This window comes from Hippocampus guttulatus, chromosome 7 (assembly GCF_054856545.1).
Source record: "Hippocampus guttulatus isolate MCC_2025c chromosome 7, RoL_Hgut_1.0, whole genome shotgun sequence".
In the NCBI taxonomy this organism is placed as follows: domain Eukaryota; kingdom Metazoa; phylum Chordata; class Actinopteri; order Syngnathiformes; family Syngnathidae; genus Hippocampus; species Hippocampus guttulatus.
The window spans coordinates 4777090-4799808 of NC_141267.1; the positions used below are offsets into that span (position 1 = coordinate 4777090).

The following is a 22719-nucleotide window of genomic DNA, read 5'->3' on the forward strand; positions in this document are numbered from 1 at the left end:
CAATGGTTCAGAGCAAGTGAATTTGCAAACAACAACATAGTTGCTTTAAGTGCATTGTAGTTTGTCTCAAAAATCTGCTGTATGTCAATAGCCCAAGATTCATGTCTTACATATGGAAACAGAGGCTCATGGTAATCATGAAACCAGAGGTTGAAGCATCTATGCTGACAGAGCTTTTCGTGTCTTCCCTTTTGGCTTCCTATACTCTCCACCAGCATGCAACAATATCACATTACATCCTATGCTCTCCTTATCATTTTAAGTGTGACCGCGTATCTTAGAAAATACCTTTGGGCATTTAATCCGAAAATTACACTACATACTTGCACTGTGAAGCTTTTCCAAACATGTATTTTGATCATGCATTTCAATGGAGCACTTTTGGAGAATGTTTTTGGAGAACATCAAAACCATACAGGAAGTTTCGGAGAGTGCATTTTACTCTAAAATGACTTTAGTTGGTTCCAGCCTAAAAAGAGGAAAATGTATACATGGGAAAGAGTAAAATCCATCCATCCATCCATCCATTTTCCGAACCGCTTGATCCTCACTAGGGTCGCGGGGGGTGCTGGAGCCTATCCCAGCTGTCTTCGGGCAGTAGGCGGGGGACACCCTGAATCAGTTGCCAGCCAATCGCAGGGCACACAGAGACGAACAACCATCCACGCCCACACTCACACCTAGGGACAATTTAGAGCGTCCAATCAGCCTGCCATGCATGTTTTTTTGGAATGTGGGAGGAAACCGGAGTACCCGGAGAAAACCCACGCAGGCCCGGGGAGAACATGCAAACTCCACACAGGGAGGCCGGAGCTGGAATTGAACCCGGTACCTCTGCACTGTGAAGTCGACGTGCTAACCACTGGACTACCGGGCCGCCGGAAAGAGTAAAATATAAAGAGTAAATTTTACGCAAAGTAGTTTAATTGTGTACCAGAAAATTTGCCTATTTCAGCTATATGTGTGTAACATCAACCTTTAATGAATATTTCGAGGGCTCGATTAAACTTAAAGTCTGTGTAATGTGAAAATAAATGTGTCTTGTAAATTTGACATACCACCAAAAAGAGTGATAATGTCCTGCCAAATTTGAATGATTAAAAAAAAAATCAACAAGTATACAGCAAAATGGATAGTTTAATTTTCACAGAGTCTTTTTTCCCCCCTCGAAGTGAGTTGTATTTGAAAACTTTGGAGTGCAATTCGCTCCCCCGGCCAACTCAGAGTACATGAGGCTCTCATCAATGTAAAATTAGGATGAGTAAATTAAGTTCTCATCAAATAAAAGTACATTTTATTTGTTTGGAGGACAATTAATACACTACTTTGAGTAAACGTTACACAGAGTATGTTTCTCTCTTCCAAGTGAAAATTTAACTCTGTTTAGACTGGGACCAAAGATTTGCTTTTAAAAGTACAATTCTCTATGACTCTACGAAATTTAATCTGGACCAAGCTAGTACTGCATTTTAAGATTAAGATATCCTTTATTTGTCCCACACTGGGGAAATTTACAAGGATGTGTCTACTGAACTGTAAGTTGTACAGGTCAAAAAGTCAAAAATGGGGTGCCACGATCCTTTGTGTGACCAAACTGAAGTTGGGAAACCTGCTGATATAAGAAAAAACAATTCCAATTTCGTAGAGTACATTTTACTCTAATTGAGGAAACTTACTCTCAAAAAAAGACTTAATTTGGACCCAGGCAAACCAGAGTGAAATTTACACTTGGAAGAGAGAAAAATATTCAGAATAAAATTGACACCAAGTAGTGAATTTGATGGGAACATTAGTTACTTGCCCACATTTTACACTGATGAGAGCCTCGTGTACTCTGAGTGAAGAGATTTTGATCCATTCTAAAGATTTACTCCGGCTCTCGTGGCCGCGGGAGGAAATTGTCCTCTGAATTTTTCCAATACAACTCAATTCGAGGAAAATTTTTTTGATTCTTTAAAAAGTACTCTTCCAATATTATTGTGTCGATGTAAATGTGTGCATGCACGCGTGTGTATGTACCTTCCAGTGATTTAACACTTTATTGATCAAGTTGCACAAACTAATACAATCCAATGCAATCCAATCCTTTTCATTCTGCAAATAAGTGAATTATTTTACACATTTTTGTGGGCTCTATCATACACCTAAGTATTGCATCGAGGTTGAAGAAACAAACCTTAGTGAACTCCTGAAATTGAAAACAGGAAATCTCAAACAATAAGGAGGAGAGTCAACTCAAAGTTGATTGTCTGAAGCTGCAAGGAAACGTAAAGAAAACACCAAATCAGTCTCACACTTATTACCCACTAAATGAGAAAAGGCGTGTGTGAGTTGGTATTTCAAAGTTAGCCTTTTGAATAATCACAGACAAAATAACAGTAGACACAACAATCATATTGTTCATTATTTCCTGAGAGTTTGGGCAGGGGGAGTGTCGACTCTAAAGCCGCAGGGACTGGAACAGACTCATTGAAGTGAAGGAACAAAGATGTTGCATTTGGCAAAACATGATGCCAGCTGCAATATATCCTATGCTTGTTTTCAGTATCTGTGCAAAGAAAGAAACTGCAGCAGTGATAAGATGCAATGTCAGCCTATTGAAAAAACAGAATACAGTATGTTTTCAAACAATGAAATTGTGTTTAAGGGCAGTTCTCTTGTGCAATAGAACACCACCTCCTCCAAGACCCTTAACTTTCCATGAACAAGCACGGGGTAATACTTCACTGATTGTACACGAGACTAAAGTATGGGTAACACGATTTAGAAATACAGGTACTATATTATGTTGATGCATGTGCGGCTAAACAACGCAAACAGTATCGTGATTTATATCTTTGACCGCTTTTCTCATCTGGTTTTTAATCTCAAAATCAGATATCAAAATGTGCATTGTAATTGATCACCTTGTTAAAAAAAATCAACATGATCAAGTTTTGGACAAAATTGTTCACATCATCAAATGTTCAAACGCTTTCGAGACAAAGTTTAAACTCATAAACCATTAATCAGAATGAGGAGATGTGGAGCGCCAGCGGCAGTCCGCTGTCTGTGACGCTCTTCCTTCCTTTCCCACCCAGTGAAAACAACGGAGTCACACTGCCAGTTGAATCTCCGCTTTGCTTTCAATCTCGACTGGAGTGCTGTTAGATTTTTAACCGTTTTTTTTTTTCTAGAGATTATTTGGTTTGGAGCATTTCACCCGAGGTATGCGTAAAAAGGCGCACCGTTTGCCGCGACGCATGGCCACCGCTTTTGACGAACACGACTGTCAACTCCTCCGAGTCGATTAACGGTCACACCGGGTGGACTATATACAAACAGCCACCTGTTGTCAGCGAGGAATCCAAACAGTATGAAGATCGTTTGCCTGTGGTTGTTGTGCATCTTGGATCTGTCAGGTCAGAATGTCGACGAACGATCTCATATCCTACTCTGAATTGTACGTTTTAACCATCGATGCGTGGTTCATGTTTTATTGGTAATTTGAATCTATTCCCCTAAAATTTAGAGCAACTCGTTTGGTTTAAATCGCGCGAGATCAAGCAAAATGTGAACCCTCTTCCTCGTTTCCTGGCATTGTTCTCTGGATCTGTGGCTCAAGGAATGTTGGATAAACTGATATTGCTTCAGGACTTGTTGCAATAGTGGTCATTTCAGAAGGTTTGTGAGTAATATGCTTCACAAATTCCTTCATGTAGTTTGCTATTAGAATGTTCGTGTTTTGTTTTCCAGAGACACTTCCATGCTGTATTATTGTGGCATTTTACACGATGATTAATCAAATATACAAGTAGGCATATACTCGTTGAGTATCACGTTCACTGACCAGCCACGACATTATGCCCTCTTGCACAATAAGAATAGTATCCACTACTTCATTAGAACTGCATAAAATATTCTGCCTATGGTGCAATCGTGTTTCACTTTGTATACCACTGCAAACTATATTAAAGGAAAATTACTTTGAATGTACTTAATTCGAACGTGTACATCAGTTGCACATACATGAAATATGGTAAACTGACATTTTATTGTTTTCAAGAATGATTACATGAGTTTACAACATTTTAATCATGTGCAACTGATGGACTGTACACGAACAAATGAAGGACTTTTTTTTAGTGTACAACGACAATAATGAACATACTGACACACTTCTGGCAGCATCAATCTAACCTTAAAATTCTTTACAAATCATGATGTTTAATACAGCTCGTGTATTGATATTGGTATATTGTACAAAGTGGTCATTATTTTGTGGCTTGTTGAGAGGAAAAAAAATCCTTTGGACCCTTTTTACCTGTACTTAAGTCAAACCTACACATTGATTGCACATGATTAAAATGTGTTGAAGCAACATACTGTACACCCTTTGAACATTTTGCGGGAAAAGAGTGGAATATTACATCAGTTCACCTCTTTTTAATCACCTGCATCTGAAAGTTAAGTACTTTGTAGATAGGTAGGTACACATAGGCACTTTGCAAATTCTGTAAAAATAAATAAATACAATAAAATCAGGTGTCAACAGCCACAATTTAGGTATGTGTCTGTGTGTCTCATATATTTTAATCTGTCAGATATTTTAATCTACACAAATCCATTTGATAATTTCATCGCACTTTAAAAATGAACTGCTTGTGGAAAACAATGACGATAATGAATAGGATGACAGAGGGTTTTTTTTCACAATATCTTTCTTTATTCTCATGCTGAAGTTAAAAAAAAAAAGTATACAGTGCATGAATGAGCCAACATACTCCACATCTGATCACATTTATTCCATAGCCTAACACGCGTGTTTTTGGAATGTGGGAGAAAGTCACGAGTGCCAGGTGAGAATGCACACAAGCACAGAGAGAACATGCAAATTCCTCACATGGGGGAGAAGTTCAAACCCTCAACTTCAGAACTGTGAGGCAGACATTTTAACCACTCGGTCACTATGTTGCCTTTACCTGGATTATTTCGATCTAGAATTTGAAAAGTGATTGAACTAAATCCGAACTATGTTGCTTTTGGCGGACGAGTGGATTGCTTTAACAACAAACTCATGTCTTACAGATGCTGTAATTGACTTGACGATGATATCCACAGCAGAGGTCATTCAAGTCAATCACTTCTCCATCTCATGTATTAATGGAGCGCGCACCCCTGCCCAAGTGGAACTGGCCATCAAGCGAGACAACAAAATCCTCATATTTCCAAAGATGCCAAACTTCAAACTGCATAAACCGAGGAACAAGAAAGTCGTGGCCAGAGAGTTCAGAGATTTGGATAATGTGGGTATATTTTACTGTGAATCAGCTCAGGAAGTTCCGCCGCTTGAGACAGTCACAATGATCAACAACTTCGGAAGAGGTGCGCTTACATTTTATCTGATCTTGTCATGATTGCCTTTTAATTTCAGTTTCAATTTGGGGAAATAATAATTAATAATGTTTGTGTTGTTCACAGCAAACTTTGTCCCAACTCACCTGACAATAACTGCTAATAAAGGGGAAACAGTTCACCTCAGCATGGTACTCCTGAGCTCCCAAAAGAGGGATGTTACATGGAAGTACAACGGCAAGCCAGCTTTTTTTTTTTTATACATCCACAAAAAAAAAACATCCTGTTGCAGGATACATTGAAGTCTATGTCAATAACAATGTACTTTGTGTAGGAAATTACTATTACATGACTCACTGGAACGACATGGTCAACCGCACCGCAGTGTTGACAGTGGAGAATGCAGCTTTGGCCAATCAAGGCATCTACAGTGCCAGCTATGTGGGGGACAGTCCTCTTCAGGGGGCCTGGATGAGACTCATTGTCAGAGGTTAGCTCCGATCGTGTGTCAGCCGAAACAGAAACACACCCTTCATGATGAATTTTAACACCTCGAGCACCAGATGTAGCAAGACTTTTTAATGGCAGACAGATGCTCATGCAACGACATGTAATGGCAAGGCCATAAAATACCAGCTAAAATGCCCAATAAATCAGTCAAATGTAGCTTCAGTGTAAATTAGGCAACTGTAAATCGTCCCCGTTGTCCATTTGAGGACATGCGTACTTAAGCTAATGCGCACAAAGGCACAAATTATAGTACGATTAATCATAGACTATGAAACTTGTCTGTTAACTGGAATGTGCACTCGGACACGATCACATTTTTTGATCCACGACTACAGTACGTGAATGTGAAAGGACAATGCAGTGGCTTTAAGTGTTTTGAATCCACCATCTTATCCTGGATGTGTGCATTTTAATGAAAAGCCTGAAGTGACACACGCATGCCTCTGGAGTTTGTTGAGAGCTCATCTTTTTTGTTTTTGTTTTTTCTACCCAATGCCACCATGAAACTTAACGTAGCAAAATATGTACAGTAAATAGTTTTTGTCATGCCGTGCAGTTCGATACCACCGTAGACTACAAACGTAACAATCAAGACATTTTTAATTATATGCATTTGTTCCTCTTCGCAATACTCAGAACTCATCTCTCTTGCAGCAGATCAAATGACATCGTGAAAATATACCGCATGTTGTGCCTCACGCAGTATATACAGTATTGTGATAACGTTTCAAAGCTGCAGTGTATGGCCCCACTTTAACTCCGTTAGCCCTTTCAGGGCGGCGATTACTACAGTGGACAGCTGATCATGTCATCAGGTTATAGGGTGCACAAAAGGGTTGATATAACACTTGGAAAGTACGACTTCGGAAAATACAGAGAAAAGCTGATTTGGTGCGCATTGAATGAGGTGTAAATTCAATGCAGGATTTGTCCACATAATATAGTGTATTATTCTTAAGAGACATTAGTCAGACATCTCCACCCGCCATCTGTTTGGCTTCAGTTTTCTTATTTTTCAATTTCTGCGTGCAAGTCATAATTTCATTTATGAGTATGCGTGAAGCGGCCCGGGGGTCCAGTGGTTAGCGCGTCAACCTCACAGTGCAGAGATATCGGCTTCAATTCCAGCGCTGGCCTTCCTGTGTGGAGTTTGCATGTTCTCCCCGGGCCTGCGTGGGTTTTCTCCGGGTACGTCGGTTTCCTCCCACATTCCAAAAACATGCATGGCAGGCTGATTGAACACTCAAAATTGTCCCTGGGTGTGAGTGTGACCGCGGATGGTCGTTCGTCCCTGTGTGCCCTGCGATTGGCTGGCAACCGGTTCAGGGTGTCCCTCGCCTACTGCCCGAAGACAGCTGGGATGGGCTCCAGAACCCCCCGCGACCCTTGTGAGGATAAGCGGATCGGAAAATGGATGGATGGACTATGCGTGAAATGTAGCCAAAATACATGACACAAATTCATATACTTTAGACCAGAATCAAATACAGCTGGCCAAAAGGAAATCACATTTTATTTGGGATTGAGTAGGATGAATTTGTGAATGTTACAATTAATTACAAACATTTAAACTTTTTGTAGCTTGTCCAAATAAGAAATGGGGTCCCTACTGTGACAAAGATTGTCCGGAATGCCTCAATGGTGGCGTGTGTCATGATGTGGATGGAGACTGTATCTGCCCTCCTGGATTCATGGGAACTCGCTGTGAGACAGGTTGGTACTCCTGAACCTTGTTGCAAAAAGTATAAGAGATGGGGTGATGGAAGGAGATTTGAGGAATATACTTACATTTCCATTTATTCAGAATATCCTTATTATATTCCCATTCAAAAGTTGACATATTGAAATGGCTCAATGCATTGAGCATTATGGACAAATTCACAAACATTCCAACTAGCGAATGCAGAATTGCGTGTTCACTCACTCTTTGTGGACGCTATTGGTAGCAGGTGTAAAAGTAATGAAGACCTTTATTTCAAAGAGGATTTTGTGGTTTTGATGGCTCTCATGGTACAATTTGAAGAGCTTTGCGCGCAATTATTGAAAGGTTATGATGGCATGGCTCCTTGTAACTGCCTCTAAGTCAGCCCTTAGCTCACTCAGAAACTCCAACACTGCATTGCTGAATAGACAACATATTAGTGTAATATCTGTATATGTTTCTGGCATTTTAAACATGTTCATTTGAGCATCGATCTGTTCTCCTGCTCGGCTCTCATTTTGATTGTGCCTCTTCATCACGGTTATGCATAGCTGTGCCATTTGCATCTGCCTTTCAGACACTGTATTTAACCCTTTCGGGGACAGCGGTTACTACAGTGGACAGCCTAGCATGTTATCAGGTTACAGGTTATCATTACTGGTGCATGAAAGGGTTAAAATGCAAAAGCAGTCATCACAATTGGTCTCAGACTGCTAAATTACATTGCGCATGCTGAATAAATCCATTTGCATTTACTCCTCTCCGAGAACACGCAATATGAACCACACTTTGGGCATTTGGCAGATGCAATTCAAGTTTCACCTGGATAGTCGATGAGCTTCCACATCTGTTTGCATGAGAAAATCAAGTTTGCACCCTTTTTGAAGGCCAAAACCTTTAGTGAATCAGGGCCTACATGCTGCCTGAAAACTGCAGGGATCAAAATGCACCCCAAATATACTGAAATTCATCTCCTTGTAGTTGGGGGGGGAAAAAAACACATTGATGCTTCTCTGATGCTTTGTAGCCTGCAGAGAAGGAATGTTTGGCCGAAATTGCCAAGAGTCGTGCAGCTCAGAGCGGGACTGCAAGGGGCTGCGGTTCTGCCTACCAGACCCTTATGGTTGTTCTTGTGGTAGCGGCTGGTATGGGAACCGATGCGAGAAGGGTAAGCACGATCTGCAGTAACTTTGTCAGCCTTAATGTGAATATACTTCAATAATGTACTGCTTGTGTTTCAGTATTTGATGTATTCATGTGTACATGCTTCTGTTTTTTTTTTTTCAGCCTGCCATAATGACATGTATGGACCCGACTGCAGGCTGAGCTGTCGATGTCAGAATGGAGGAATGTGCAATCGCTTTAGTGGGTGTCAGTGTCCCACAGGATGGAGGGGACAAAACTGTGAAAAATCGGGTAACTTTTTATGTCGGCCTCATGGGGGCGTTCACATTTGGCAAGTTCTGAACAGTTAATATTACAAAATAGAAAATATTCTGGCATGATTATACTGCCCATTTTTTTTTTTCAAGAGAGCAAGCATTTAGCTAATGCCTACCAACGCCTACTCGTTTCACAAGTCTAAAAGTTGCAGAAGTTTCTAACAAGCAAACTTCCAAACTAAGAAACAATCCACATAAAAAGTTAAAACACATCTGTTGAATTAGCTGCTTTTGTAATGTTTATTATGCATGGAACAGTCACATCACTGACTGAAATTGTGTTGCTCTCAAAAGATTAGTATAGGAACCAAATATGGAAGGTGTTGATCCAGAAGGGCGCACAGGCTTTTGACCGCTTTGACGGATTTGTAATGACCAGATGCGGCCAAATTGCTGTAAACCTGATTTGCTCCGGCAAGAAAATAAGGACTTACCAGTTTTTACGCCGAGCGCACGTGCACCTGTCTATGAAAAATAGGATGCCATGTAACTCCGATATGTGACAAGAAATTGATAAGGAGCTACCAAAAAGTCAGACTTGCGAAAAATAATTTGATATTGATTTCTGAGTCACATAAACCAACAAAATGAAATCAAACTCAAACATGGGTAGCTGCCCATTTTTTTATTATGTCAATATTAAATTGTTGCAATTTCCATTTTGTCCAATCAGGGGTGCCCATAGCAAGTCATCACATGATTTTGAGGAGCATTTTTTTTTTTCAAACATGATGTCCTTCTTGACACATCCCACCCATTTTATTTCTTTCTTTCTTTCTTTAATGTGGACTTGGGGCTAGCCCAGGATTTGGCAGCAGCATGTCCTGTAACACTCCACAAGGAGGGCAAGCTGTTATTATAATTAAGCGTGAAATCAAGTGGAAAACATGAACCGTTTGTTTTAATACTATCAATCCTTAAATAATTAAATGTTTTTTTTTCATTTTATATTCTCAACTGAATGTCAAATTAAATGCTTGACGATCCCATTGTCTCCATTAAGCCAATGATAAAAAATGCATTATGTTTTTTCAATGTATTTTTTTTTTGTTATCATTATTTCTTCCTTTTTTTTTGTTGTTGTTTTTAATGACACAATCTCTCCCACCAGACCGGGCTCCAGAGATTTTGGACTTGGATAGTAATTTGGAATGGAATCTCAATTCCAGCCCAAAAATCTATTGTTCAGCTACAGGCAATCCACTGCCTAGTCATAACAGCATCGAGCTCCGAAAGTTGGACAGCACTGTGCTCAAGGTAAGAAGACCAACAATTATGACAATTATTCCAAGCCAGTGTGAAATTTATAGTTCCCATTCTGAACACCCTAAAATCTGTCACACAGTCTGTGCAACCATTCCCACTATTTAGCAAAAGGGGAATAAAATTGCATTGTCATCTCAAGAGAATCAGAGTTGTATGTGCTGAAGAAGAAGTCATTATATTGTTCATTATTATTTCCAGACCCGACCTACTGTTTTCAAACTGCAGAAAAGCTCAATTAGAATTAGTCATCGATTTAAATATACTGAACCAATAAATCCACTATTATCAAATTAAACACGATGACATTTTATGTTCTGGTTGTGTTGAAAATAGCACAATTAATGTACAAAGTACACAACAACCTGCTCTGCCACACTATTCAGAAGCTGTTTGAAATTAACGGGTACAAGTCTCTACAAAAAAATTTGAAAACAAGAACAAACATTCAGCAAAAGTGTGTTTCTGTAAGAGGTGCTAATTTGTGGAATCGATTCGGAACTGACCTGAAAAGCGGTGTTGTATCGCTTGCTCAGGTTCAAAAGTAAAGTACAAAAAACGATTTCAGTCATCTCTAAAATGCTAAATTGCTTAAATGCTTGGAATGTGATTGCTTGAGTGTGGTGTAGTAGAATATTGATTGTACATATGATAGTACAGTGATCTATAAATGTTCCAGAATGTGTGAGCTTACGTACTGCAAGTACATACCGTATGTTGTAGGCATACGGTATGTACAGTATAGGGGTGTTCAGATGGCACACATTTGCTCCGGTGCTGCACCAATGTATTTTGTTGCGATATATCTTACACCAGAGCAAATTTTGTGGAGCATTCACACGTACAAAGCCGCTGAGCATGTTAACCCCGGTGGAGCCCCACTTGCGTTCACACGACAGTTTCTGCAGTGGTGCAAAATGATAGAAAACAAGGAGTTGTCGTGTTGTTTCATTTTAAAACATACACAACTGAAGCAACTACTGTACAGCACGGCCTTCTCCTTCTCGGTCTCCGTGCCTTCTGCTCGAGAGGCGTTCAATGACCGCCCCCGAAAACGTAAATCAACGATGACTTCAATGACACTCAGAAAAGCAAACATATCATGCGCCAAACAGAAAATCAAGAGAGGAAATCACAAAATAAATTCTATGGGGGGGTTGTGAACACACAACAGAAGAACAAACTACACAAACAACTCCGAGACAGTCCAGTCTCCTACAAAAGGAAAGCTGACGGAAGTACAACAGAGCTCGGAAGCAACGCATTCTAGCCGTATGTAATCAACTCTTCTCATGCGTAGCGAGGCTACTCCTCCCGCAAACCAGCATTTGCTCCGGAGCAAATTTTTAACCCTGTAGCGTTCACACGAACCATTTTACATCGGTGCTGCCCCGCAAACGAGCATTTGCTCCGGAGCAAATTTTTAAACCACCTCCCTGAGCAGGGTTAAATTTGCTCCAGTTTAAGCTGTTTTCAGGGGCTACACCGGTGTAACTTTGCACGTGTGAACACTCTACTGGGGCTGCCCCGGCACAGCACTGGAGCAAATGTTGCCGTGTGAACACCCCTTATGTACACGTGTCAGTGCAGTTGTATCCTCGAGTAGGTCTATAGTAGTGTGAAAAAGTTTGCCCCCTTCCTGATTTCTTATTTTTTTGAATGTCGGTCACACTTCAATGTTTCAGATCATCAAACACATTTAAATATTAATCAAAGATAACACAAGTAAACACAAAGTGCAGTTTTTCAATTAAAGTGTTTATTATTAAAGGGAAAACAAAATCCAAACCTACATGGCCCTGTGTGGAAAAAGTGTTTGCCCCCCTAAACCAAATAATAACTGGTTGGGCCACCCTTAAGCAGCAACAACTGCAATCTAGCGTTTGCGACAACTTGCAATGAGTTTCACAGCGCTTTGGGGGAATTTTGGCCCACTCATCTTTGCAGAATTGTTGTAATTCAGCCACATTGGAGGTTTTTCGAGCATGAACCGCCTTTTTAAGGTCGTGCCACAGCATCTCAATAGGATTCAGATCAGGACTTTGACTAGGCCACTCCAAAGTCTTCATTTTGTTAGTTTTTTCAGCCATTCTGAGGTGGAATTGCTGGTGTTTTTCTGATCATTGTCCTGCTGCAGAACCCGAATTCGCAATTCAAATTTGATTTGCATTGGCATTTTGTTTGCCACACACACACACACAAATTCTTAAAAAAAAAAAAAAAAAAAAAAGGACGAGACGAAAAAGGGGGGGAGTTAACAGAAGAGAATGAAAAAGAAACAGAATATTGAAGATTAGAGCAGCATCCGGGAACAGTATGTTTTCAATCTTTCAGGTTCCACCGTCAAACTGAGCTGTTTTATCGCAGCATGAGTTTCACCGCATTTTCTGTGATTATTTATTTGTCTTTACCATTTGTATATTTCACTGACAGGCATCTCACACTGTCATGGATTCGAATAAAAGTATAGCCATGTTTGAGATTCCACGTCTGAGTGCTGAACAGGGAGGATTATGGGAGTGCAGGGTGTCAACCAACGGAGGGCAGGACTCCCGTAAATTCAATCTTACAATTAAAGGTCAGTCTTAGTAAGTTTTAATCATTAATGTCGGGAGAAGGGGAGACAGTGACACAGGTTTTATCTCATTCTTGTACAGAACCACCAGTGCCCACCACTGCTCCCATACTGCTGGAAAAGAGGAGTAAGCAGCTACTTGTGATGCCCATGGATTGCCACAAAGGAGACGGGCCCATTGTCTCCACCACCCTCCTCTACAAGCCTGTTGGGAATGAAGATTCTTGGTCCTCCATAATCGGTAAATATATCATTCATCGTGAGATCTACTTCTCCACCTACTAATTAGAATTATCAGTCACCATCAGAGTACAGTAGTCCTTCACCAAGCCAGTCATGAAATATGCTGTCATTACTTTGTATTTCTTTCCAGTGTACAGTGACAAAGAGCCGATCACCCTGATGAACCTGGAGCCGTCAACACGCTACCGTGTGCAGGTCCAGCTGACTCGCCCCGGTGCGGGAGGAGAAGGGGCTCCGGGGCCAGAGGCCATCATGGAGACAGATTGTCCTGGTAAGACAAACAGACTGTGACACACAATTGTTGAATTTGACTTGAAATTTCAAATATGAGTGTATTGTGCCTGGCTAAAACAATAAACAGAAATAGGTCAAAAACTGAGACGTGTTTCTGTTTGCAATGCAAACGTGCTTCAGAGATGCTGTGCAAACAGTCCAGAATAGCATTGATTCCTAAATTGAAATGGATTTGTCTGCTCTGATGAAAATCAATCTTTGATCAATTCTCAGCAATATGTATGAAGGAATGTAGCGTCTGCTTAGTAACAACTTGCCCAAGACGTTTGTCATTTTCGTATAGGCCACTGTGCATTTGGGACATTAAGTGCACAGGATAAGTGATAAATCATGTATGAAGCGTTGCCACCAAATTGCATCTGAGCTCTTCAGGAGTTTCCTTGGGTGTCATGACAATATTTTGACTCTGGTGTTCTGTGGGGTCTTAAGTTTGAGATAATTGTGTGTCTCCTTGAGAATAGGGCCACTAATGTGATAACAAAATGATGTGGGTCAGAATACAGTGGAATGCACTGTACCTCAGTGGACATTTTAGGAAGGAAAGGAAGTTAAGTAGATGTAATGGATAAGGCTGTTGCCGCCCCCCCCGCAGTTCATCCTGTGTTCTCTGTCACTGCAGAGCCCACAGTTCAACCAGAGATTGACATCAGCTTGGTGGAAGGTCGCAATGTCACTGTGCGATGGCGACTGCCCAGCAACAGTGGCATTAATGTCGACACAGCCAGTGGCTTTTTAGTGCAGCTCTTCGGCCCGCCACCCCAAAGTGAGAAACTCCTGGAGGAAACCACCCTGTTAAATGTCCTGTCCAAAAAGTTCCACAACATGGAGTATCAACAAGACTACACAGTGGTGGTGCGCCTCATCAACTGTGGCAGCCAGGGGCCTCCTTCCAAACCCTACCACATCCGCATCAACAGCCAGGGTAACTCGCAATTCAAATTAGGTTGGAAAGGAGCAAAACTGCAATCAAGTCCTCGTTTTTTGAGTGGCATGATGTATTTACAAAAATAAAGTAGGCTTCTACGAAATAAATGGGGAGGGAAGTGTTCCTTAGATTCATGAAGCATGGCTGATGCTCGCTGGTTGTTTGCAGAACCTCTCTACCCACTATAACCTTGTGGCACTGGGCCCTGAGAGATTTGCATGGAAGCAGTATACTGCATGTGGGTCATGTGTAATACTCCATTACTGGTAATGGTCCTACCAAGTGTCATGTGTTCTTTTGTCACAGGCCCATCATCCCCACGGAACGTCCAGGCCCTGTCCCTATCTTTGTCAGCCATCCAATTGAGGTGGCAGCCCCCCGAGGATGTAAACGGAGGCGTCATGAAATATGTCATTGAGTACCAGCCAGTCAGCCAGGGGAGCCCACACCTTTGGGTGGACACAGATGATGGCAACAAGACCACGAAAGATATTACGGCGCTCAACAGCAGCACGCTCTACCAGTTCAGAGTGAGGGCTTTTTCCAAGGTGCCAGGAGAGTGGAGCAAGTTCGTTAAAGCCATTACACAAGGAGATGGTAAGTTGCTAAGAATCAATACAAGAGTCACTTCTTCTGAGTATAAATAATCCGATTGATGATAACAAACTAAAAGAATAATTACGGTTGTTGAAGCACCTGGTAAAGTGCCGTTCTACACCACTGCAAACTATACCACAAAAATGCATTGGTATTGTTCATACCTCTATGATGCATACTGCTATGCATTCAAATATGCAGATGAGATCAAATTATATTTCAGTAAGACTGCCTCGTGCATTTTCACTGAGAAATGTCCGAAAAGGGTTTTGCCGAACTCAACATATCAACCAAAAATTGCTATTCGACATTGTGAGGCTTGAAGGCGAATGTCGTTGAAAGTGTTTCTCGAAGGTATGTTAGCAAAAGGCCAGACTCTTTCAAAAAGAAGTTAACAAATCTACTCAGGGGCTCAAAAGCATAATGCACTTTTGTGTTTTTTTTTGGGCAAAACGTGCTTACCTGCCAAGCTAAAACCTCCGATAAATATCTTGACTGCATTTATGGCTAGTTTTATGTTATCCAAATATGAGACAGGACCACCCACACAGGTTCCAGAGACATCCACTCAGGATCATACGACAAGGTCCATTTATCTCATCTGTCTAAAAGTCATCTGCTCCTTATTTTTTTTCTCTCTGTCTCTGTTCTCTTCCCCTGTGCCAAAAAAAAAAAAGGTCTGCAAAGTTTAACGCCGACCACCCACGGTATGGTTCGGAAACCTGCAGGGGACAACTACCAGCTGTTGGTGGCAGTGGTGGGCTCAGTGACGGTCACGTGTGTGACCATCCTGCTGGCGCTGCTTGCGCTTTTCTTCATTCGCAAAACTCTACTCAACCGTCGTCGCACATTCACCTACCAGTCTGGATCCGTAAGGAACTCATCATTCATACGTTTTGTTATGAATGTCATAAAGTTAAGGTGTTCCGATATTTTTTGTCTAACATTCCGATTTCCTTCACATCACGTTGATATGTTTGTATTATTGCTGAGATGAGCACTGCTGCCACCAACAGGGTGAGGAGACAATTCTGCAGTTCAACTCTGGAACTCTGACCCTAACCCGAAGGCCTAAGCCCATCCCGGAACCCCTTACTTATCCAATCCTGGAATGGGAAGACATTAAATTTGAGGATGTCATCGGTGAGGGCAACTTTGGACAGGTGTGCCAATTGATATTTTATTGTCATCATTTACTTGTGCGACCACATATATGAGTTAACAGTCATTTCACAATTAGGTGATCAAAGCCATGATCAAGAAAGATGGCAACAAGATGAGCGCCGCCATAAAAATGCTGAAAGGTGAATGAATGCAAAACTGTATTTGACATGCAGATGAAGTCCTTCTGCTGATGTGAAGCTCTTATTTTTTTTTGTGGCATTTATTGAACAACACTATTTCTGCTTTTCATCTCCCTGCAGAGTTTGCCTCAGAAAATGACCACCGAGACTTTGCAGGGGAACTGGAAGTGTTGTGTAAACTAGGCCAGCATCCCAACATCATCAACTTGATTGGAGCGTGTGAGAACAGAGGTTAGGGCCTTACACCCAATGTGCTTTTTTGTAATGGCCTCTAAAATCAATGCTGGCAATGTTTACTTCATAGCGTAAAATAAACAGAGCTGTGTTTAATGTTTCATCACAATTAATCACAACATAATGTGATTAATTGTTTATTCATTTTGCTATTTCTCACCACTGAAGGTATTTTTAATGATGAAAGCTATTAAATTGAGTTAAATATCATTCAAATGTGTTTCTGCTGTAACTTCATACGCGCATGGATTCCACCACGATGGAGCCATTCAAAACAACTGCTGGGTTCTTGGCTCATTACATAGTCCGTCTGTTTATCTTATTGTCTCATGTTTGCTTGACATCGTTCTGACTGATGTGAGTGTTCAGTAAGTGTTTCATTGCTACAACTTTTACATAACATCGTATGCTTTGAGTCTGACAATGTTTGAACAAATGTAAATTACACTACAGATGTTTACAAAAACACAGATTAGTCTACATTTTTAAGCAAATTGCAGAACCAAATCAGCCCTCAAATGTAAATATTCAATCTCACATGTTCGCAATTGTCATTTTAGCCTTTAAACATACTGTATGGCCCCTGCTGTTGAACACAGCAGACGAAAATAACTTAGGGAATGGTGTTTTGGCCTTTTTGAGCTTTCTGATCAAGATGCGTTCATTCACTCATTATCCTTCGATTTGGAGAAAAACGACATTGGTTTAAATGTACGATTGGTACAGGGCGAGACCTTGGCTCAGACCTTGTGTCAAAAGTCATCTTAAATGTCCTAAGAATGAAGTCTAAAATTGACCGCAGCTGCCAACTTTAATAGGAGTCTATTCAAATTGAAATGAGTTTTTATTTTCACATAAAGGACCGTGCAAGATTGAATGCAAATTATTCACAAGAAGCCTCTCCCAGCTGACTGGATGAGGAAATGTCTGTAGCCTGGAATCGTCACCATTCAATCGCAGTGTGCGTACAGGCAAACTAGCATTCACAGCATCATTCAGATTTAAGTTGGAGTCTTTAATTAACCTAACACGCATGAACGGTTTTGCAATGTGAGAGCAAGCTTGAGTACCCAGAGAACAACCCCACTAGCAAAGGGAGAACATGCAAACATCACACAAAAACATCAGAGCCAAGATATGTGTGCACACTCATAAAAAAAAAAGTGCTCCCTCTTGCTGCTTGCCCTGAAATACACCAACAACGAGAACGTCTATTGAACATCTTCATGACCTTGAGGAGCTCTATTAGATGCCGTCATCTCTTGAGAGAGTCTGGCGAAGCTCTTGGAGGCTTTTATGAAAACTCTCATTTGCCTTTTTCTGTCACACATTGTACGACCAGTTAAGGCTGTCTTTCAAAGATTTTAGCAATAATCTGTTTCGATTGTGGGTGAATACATTTGCTTGTTCAGGCTCTCTCTCTGCTATTTTACTGAAGAGAATGTTTTGACCTGTTCCAGGTTACCTGTACATCGCCATAGAATATGCTCCCTATGGCAATCTTCTTGACTTCTTGAGAAAGAGTCGTGTCTTGGAGACTAACCCTGCCTTTGCCAAGGAGCATGGCACAGCCTCTACGCTCACTTCCCAACAGTTACTGCAGTTTGCTGTCGATGTGGCGACTGGGATGCATTACCTCAGTGACAAACAGGTAAGATATTGAGGGCTCTATTTTCATCGACAGCCAGACGTGTGCTCGGAGTAAAAACTGGCGAAGCTTCGTCGTTTATTGTGTTTTGGGATTTGGCAGACCACGCTGTGCTGTGCTGGGCGTTTCTGTGGACCGAAGGTGTTTTATTTTACATGCACCTAACAATTTGGTGACAGGAAGTAGATTAGGCAAGCTAAAAGCAGGTCTAAATTGTGGCACTGGTGGTGTCATTCGATTTGGTGGAGTTGGTAGAAGTGCAGGCAGATTCTGCTCCTCACTGGGATTTTATTTTACAAAGTTCTTAGAGTCCAGTTCTTAGAGAACTGGAACTGAGTGCACGCCTCTTCAAAAACACAAAAGTTCAGATTAATTGTATGCTCATAATCAATATATTCTGATGGTAGTGTTGCCTGTAATAACTTCTCCCTTCCTCTTCTCCGCTTCTTTAAAATCAGTTCATTCACAGAGATTTGGCCGCCAGAAATGTTCTTGTTGGCGACAACCTTGTGGCAAAGATAGCAGATTTTGGTCTGTCCCGTGGTGAGGAGGTTTATGTGAAGAAGACAATGGTAAGTATTGCCTGAATTAGATTTGGCTTTTCAATTGATCAAGTTTTCTCATTAGTGAGACAATGGGTAGTTTTATCATCAGGGCGGAGTCATGTACCTGTAACACATGTGGAGATAATGGAGCTAGATCAACTTTAAAGTTAGGAGAAAATGTATAAAGAGATTAGTTGATTTGTATTGGATTTTTGTCATTTTTGAAGACAGTATTTTAGCACCCGTTAATCATCATGATATTTTGTTGCTCCCAGGGTAGGTTGCCTGTTCGCTGGATGGCCATTGAGTCTCTGAACTACAGTGTGTATACAACCAAAAGTGATGTGTGAGTAACAAGAACAGCTTCCAACAAGAAAAAAAAAAAAAACTAAAGAAAACAGATGGTTTTCACAACATAGTAAGCTAACAGTGTCGACCTGGGTAACTAAAATTTTCTTTGGTGCCTTCATTGATATGAAAATCCTTGGCTGATACGTCAAAGTAAAAACAATTCCTTTATGGAGGCAGAACCCCCCCCCCCCCCCAAAAAAAACTTCTTTCACCCTCTCATGAGCTTTCAACAGAAAACGGCTGTCAACAACCCAACAACAAATCATCCCCCTGCCACTGGAGGGATGATAGTACTGTGTGTTGCGTGTGATAAGAGCAACACGGAAGTCTTGGGTACAACTTAGCAGACGTTGGGACGTCAACTTGAAACTATTTATACGCACTGTAGCAAACAAGTGAAACGAGCAGAGAAGGGCAAGTCACAGCTATTTGTAAACATCAGTAGTATTTGAATATACAAACAGAGAGAAACAACAAACAAATTTGAAGGTGTAATAAGATACTGTAGACACAATGTAAAATATGACAACAATGCTAATCCAATCAAATTTTGCACTGTGTAAGGAAGAATGGTACACTTGGAGTGGAGTAATTTTCGGTAGTGTTGTGCATTTTTGTGTTGCATTTTGCATGCCAGAGAATCTGTAACTCAAAACAGCTGCACTGTTTAAGAGTTCCATGATCTTTGTTCTCAGGTGGTCTTTCGGGATTCTCCTTTGGGAAATTGTAAGCCTTGGCAAGTAAACAGTCTTATTTGAATCATCATAATCTAATCAAAATAATAGTCCATTTTAAATGACAGCCTGTCATATTCTCTATGGTTTCTAAGCAACGTGATGATAGACATTATGCATGTGTGTCAGGTGGTACGCCGTACTGTGGTATGACATGTGCTGAGCTTTATGAAAAACTGCCACAAGGCTACAGGATGGAGAAGCCCAAGAATTGTGACGATGAAGTGTAAGTTGGGTTTTTTTCCCTCTCTTCAGTCTGTTATCCAGACCATATGAGTCAACTTGATCTGCCCCTCTCCAGGTATGAGCTGATGAAACAGTGCTGGAGGGATCGGCCATATGAAAGACCCCCTTTCTCTCAAGTCTCGGTGCAGCTCAACCGAATGCAAGAGGCCAGGAAGGTAAAGACGAAGCCCGCTCTTCTTTGTAGTTATTTTATTTGCAACACCTTTTACAACAGTATACTGGCCGTTATTATTGCTAGGAAACTAAACCAACAAAAGAGGAGCTACAACTGAGTTGTCAATAATAAGCACGTTTTGATAAAACCCTTCCTTTTTCCAGGCCTATGTGAACATGGCACTTTTTGAGAATTTTACTTACGCTGGAATAGACGCTACTGCGGAGGAAGCCTGACTACCAGCCCCCCCAGGCCCTGGCATGCCACATCACTTCAAGAAGAAGCCCAAAAGATTTTCACCACGTTACTGCCACCTTCCCGCGGCACACCGCAGAGAGAGAAGGATCAGACGGTCTTTCAAAACCACCCAGTTATAGATGGAGGACTGTGAAAGGACACTGTGTGAAGGTATCTGAGGCATTAGCAGATGTGGAGTATGGCCTCGGATGGAGACAATCACTCTCAGAAGAGCCAACTCATCGGGCTTCCTGTTGGAGATGTTACACTTTTGACCGGGGGTCAAAGGTTAATGGAGTTATGTGGCTTGCTGTTCTACCACAGGGTCTGTGGGGTACTCATACCGGACATTATTTGCTCTCCGTTCTCCCAAAACAATGGACATGGAGTGAAGCATAATCATTGAAGTTCTCAGACTGTTGAAAAACACAACAGCACTTAATACGAGCCTTTTTTAATAGTCAGTGGATTATCACCGCCATGTGAACTACTGTACAGTAAGCTGTATAGCTGTATGTGTGTGCGTGTGTGTGTGTGTGTGTATACAGTTTACAGTACAGTAGTTCACATGGTGGTGATAATCCACACACACACACACACACACACACACACACACACACACACACACACACACACATAGTATTTTGTTTTAAAAGCCTCCTATAGCCTGAATGTAATTAGTCCACACAAATGCACTAATGAATGTTTGAATGTTTTGGCTTCCAACAACATGGGTATTTTTTTTAAACATTTCTTTTCCGGTGTGTTTTAAGTATTTTGTTCACTGACAAACTGCAGTATAGGTCACTGTTTGGGACCCTCCATACTATCAAAAATATGTTTTTTAGTTGTTTTTATGTGTGTGTAGGTTTGTGTGTGGGTTTTGTTGTTTTCTTCTTTGTGCAATGCAACATAGCTTTTACCTAAGCCAATTGTATGGCTTTGTTTTCCTTTTCTTAATGGTGTGTACATTTTATATACAAGGGTGACATTCAGGAGTCTCTGCATTGAGCAGTTAGTCCACCTATAGGTCAAATGGTTTATAATAGAGTAGTTACACTTTCTACTTTGTTTGACAAAAATGACCTCACAGTTATGGAGATTAAAAAAATCTGATTTGACAAAGGCCAAGAGACTATTGAAACTAGTTGTGTCTATGTGGCAGTAACCATAAATTAATTTTAGTACCACAGATGTGTGACCCTTTCAGAGTTGGCAATGGGTAGTGATGGGGAAAATGAAGCTTCATGATGCTTCATGAACTTTGTTTTACTCATCTAGATGGCACTGTTAGTTTAAAGAAAGGGGATTAAGAAATGACAAGTCAGTGTGCTTCCAGGCCCGTGTTGAACAGAGTGCCATCTCGAGGTGTAAAAAAAAAAAGTGCTTCATGAAGCATCTTGAAATTTCATTTTCCCATCACTTGTAATGGACAATCATTCCTGAAACATATTATCCCATTTTTATGTAACCAATTGAGACATAGCTGTACAGTATATACAAATGTATTTTTTTCTTTTTATAAATGAATGATTGAATCATTTACTACATTTCTGCCTGCGGTGTCAGATTGTTCCTCAAATTGTGACCGAAAATGTTCAATTAAACTTGTACATCCTGTGTACCTTTTACCTTATCTTGTAATGTCCGCCATTTAACCATGCGTGCGAGAATGTCCTTGGGTGAGAATGTACAGTACAGTATGTTTTTAATTTACGCTCACTGAATAAAACTTTTGATATGTAAACTACAACTATTCTTACTTCTTTTTTTCAGCTTTTCTATTGTCGTTTATTTTCTTTGCATTATTCACCGGGACAAAACGTTTTGTTGAAATAGAAGTGTGATATTGTTATTTAACCATAAATATGCCAGTTTTAATGCACCCTTTTTTTAAATACTGAAGAGCATGGCTACTGCTTTGACTTCAGCATGTATCTCAGTTAAGGAATCATGGTTTTGTGAAATATCCGTCCATCCATTATCCAAAATTCTTATCCTCATGAAGTTCACTGGTGTACTGGAGCCGATCCTAGTTGCCTTCGGGCAGTATGCAGGGTACACCCTGAACTGGTTGCCAGCCAATCAGAGGGCACACAGACACCAACGATTCATGCTCACACTCACTTCTAGGGACAATTTAGAGCATTCAATCAATCTACTATGCATTTTTTTGCAATCTGTGAGGAAACCAGGAAAGAGAAAACCAACATGCAAACTCCACACAGGAAGACGGCGGAATCGCACCCCTGACCTCTGCACTGTGAGGTGGATGTACTAACCAGTCAAACACTGTGGCGCAGTTTAGTAAAATATTCCAAATGTATGTTAATGTTTTTCTCCTGATTTAAAGTTCATCCTACAAAGTAAAGGGTTTTTCA

The 22719-nt window shown here is 40.8% G+C and overlaps 1 protein-coding gene across 3 annotated transcripts; it reads left to right on the forward strand.

Annotated features, from left to right (window-relative positions):
- The first annotated feature begins 3093 nt into the window (after positions 1 to 3093).
- Positions 3094 to 22091, forward strand: tie1 (tyrosine kinase with immunoglobulin-like and EGF-like domains 1). Of its 3 annotated transcripts, XM_086116339.1 has the most exons (25): positions 3094 to 3401; positions 3512 to 3663; positions 5068 to 5364; positions 5461 to 5571; positions 5669 to 5824; positions 7426 to 7557; positions 8574 to 8714; positions 8834 to 8962; positions 10100 to 10245; positions 12685 to 12829; positions 12909 to 13067; positions 13200 to 13340; positions 13983 to 14285; positions 14595 to 14885; positions 15563 to 15756; positions 15902 to 16048; positions 16126 to 16189; positions 16310 to 16420; positions 17884 to 18074; positions 18530 to 18643; positions 18892 to 18962; positions 19663 to 19703; positions 19831 to 19927; positions 20003 to 20102; positions 20266 to 22091. In XM_086116339.1, the coding sequence occupies exons 3-25, from the start codon at positions 5088 to 5090 to the stop codon at positions 20335 to 20337; spliced, it is 3333 nt and encodes a 1110-aa protein (XP_085972465.1). In that variant the 5' UTR covers positions 3094 to 3401; positions 3512 to 3663; positions 5068 to 5087; the 3' UTR covers positions 20338 to 22091. The 3 variants fall into 3 exon arrangements, with proteins under 3 accessions (XP_085972465.1, XP_085972464.1, XP_085972467.1); XM_086116338.1 differs by lacking the exon at positions 3512 to 3663; XM_086116341.1 differs by lacking the exons at positions 3512 to 3663; positions 13983 to 14285.
- Positions 22092 to 22719: the final 628 nt, after the last annotated feature.

Excerpts from the sequence above, each read along its gene's own strand:
- tie1 (XM_086116338.1), top strand. The coding sequence starts at position 3,356 with ATGAAGATCGTTTGCCTGTGGTTGTTGTGCATCTTGGATCTGTCAG. Across the intron at positions 14,886-15,562 it reads AGCCATTACACAAGGAGATG|GTCTGCAAAGTTTAACGCCG; the intron begins GTAAGTTGCTAA and ends AAAAAAAAAAAG. Across the intron at positions 19,928-20,002 it reads AAGAATTGTGACGATGAAGT|GTATGAGCTGATGAAACAGT; the intron begins GTAAGTTGGGTT and ends GCCCCTCTCCAG.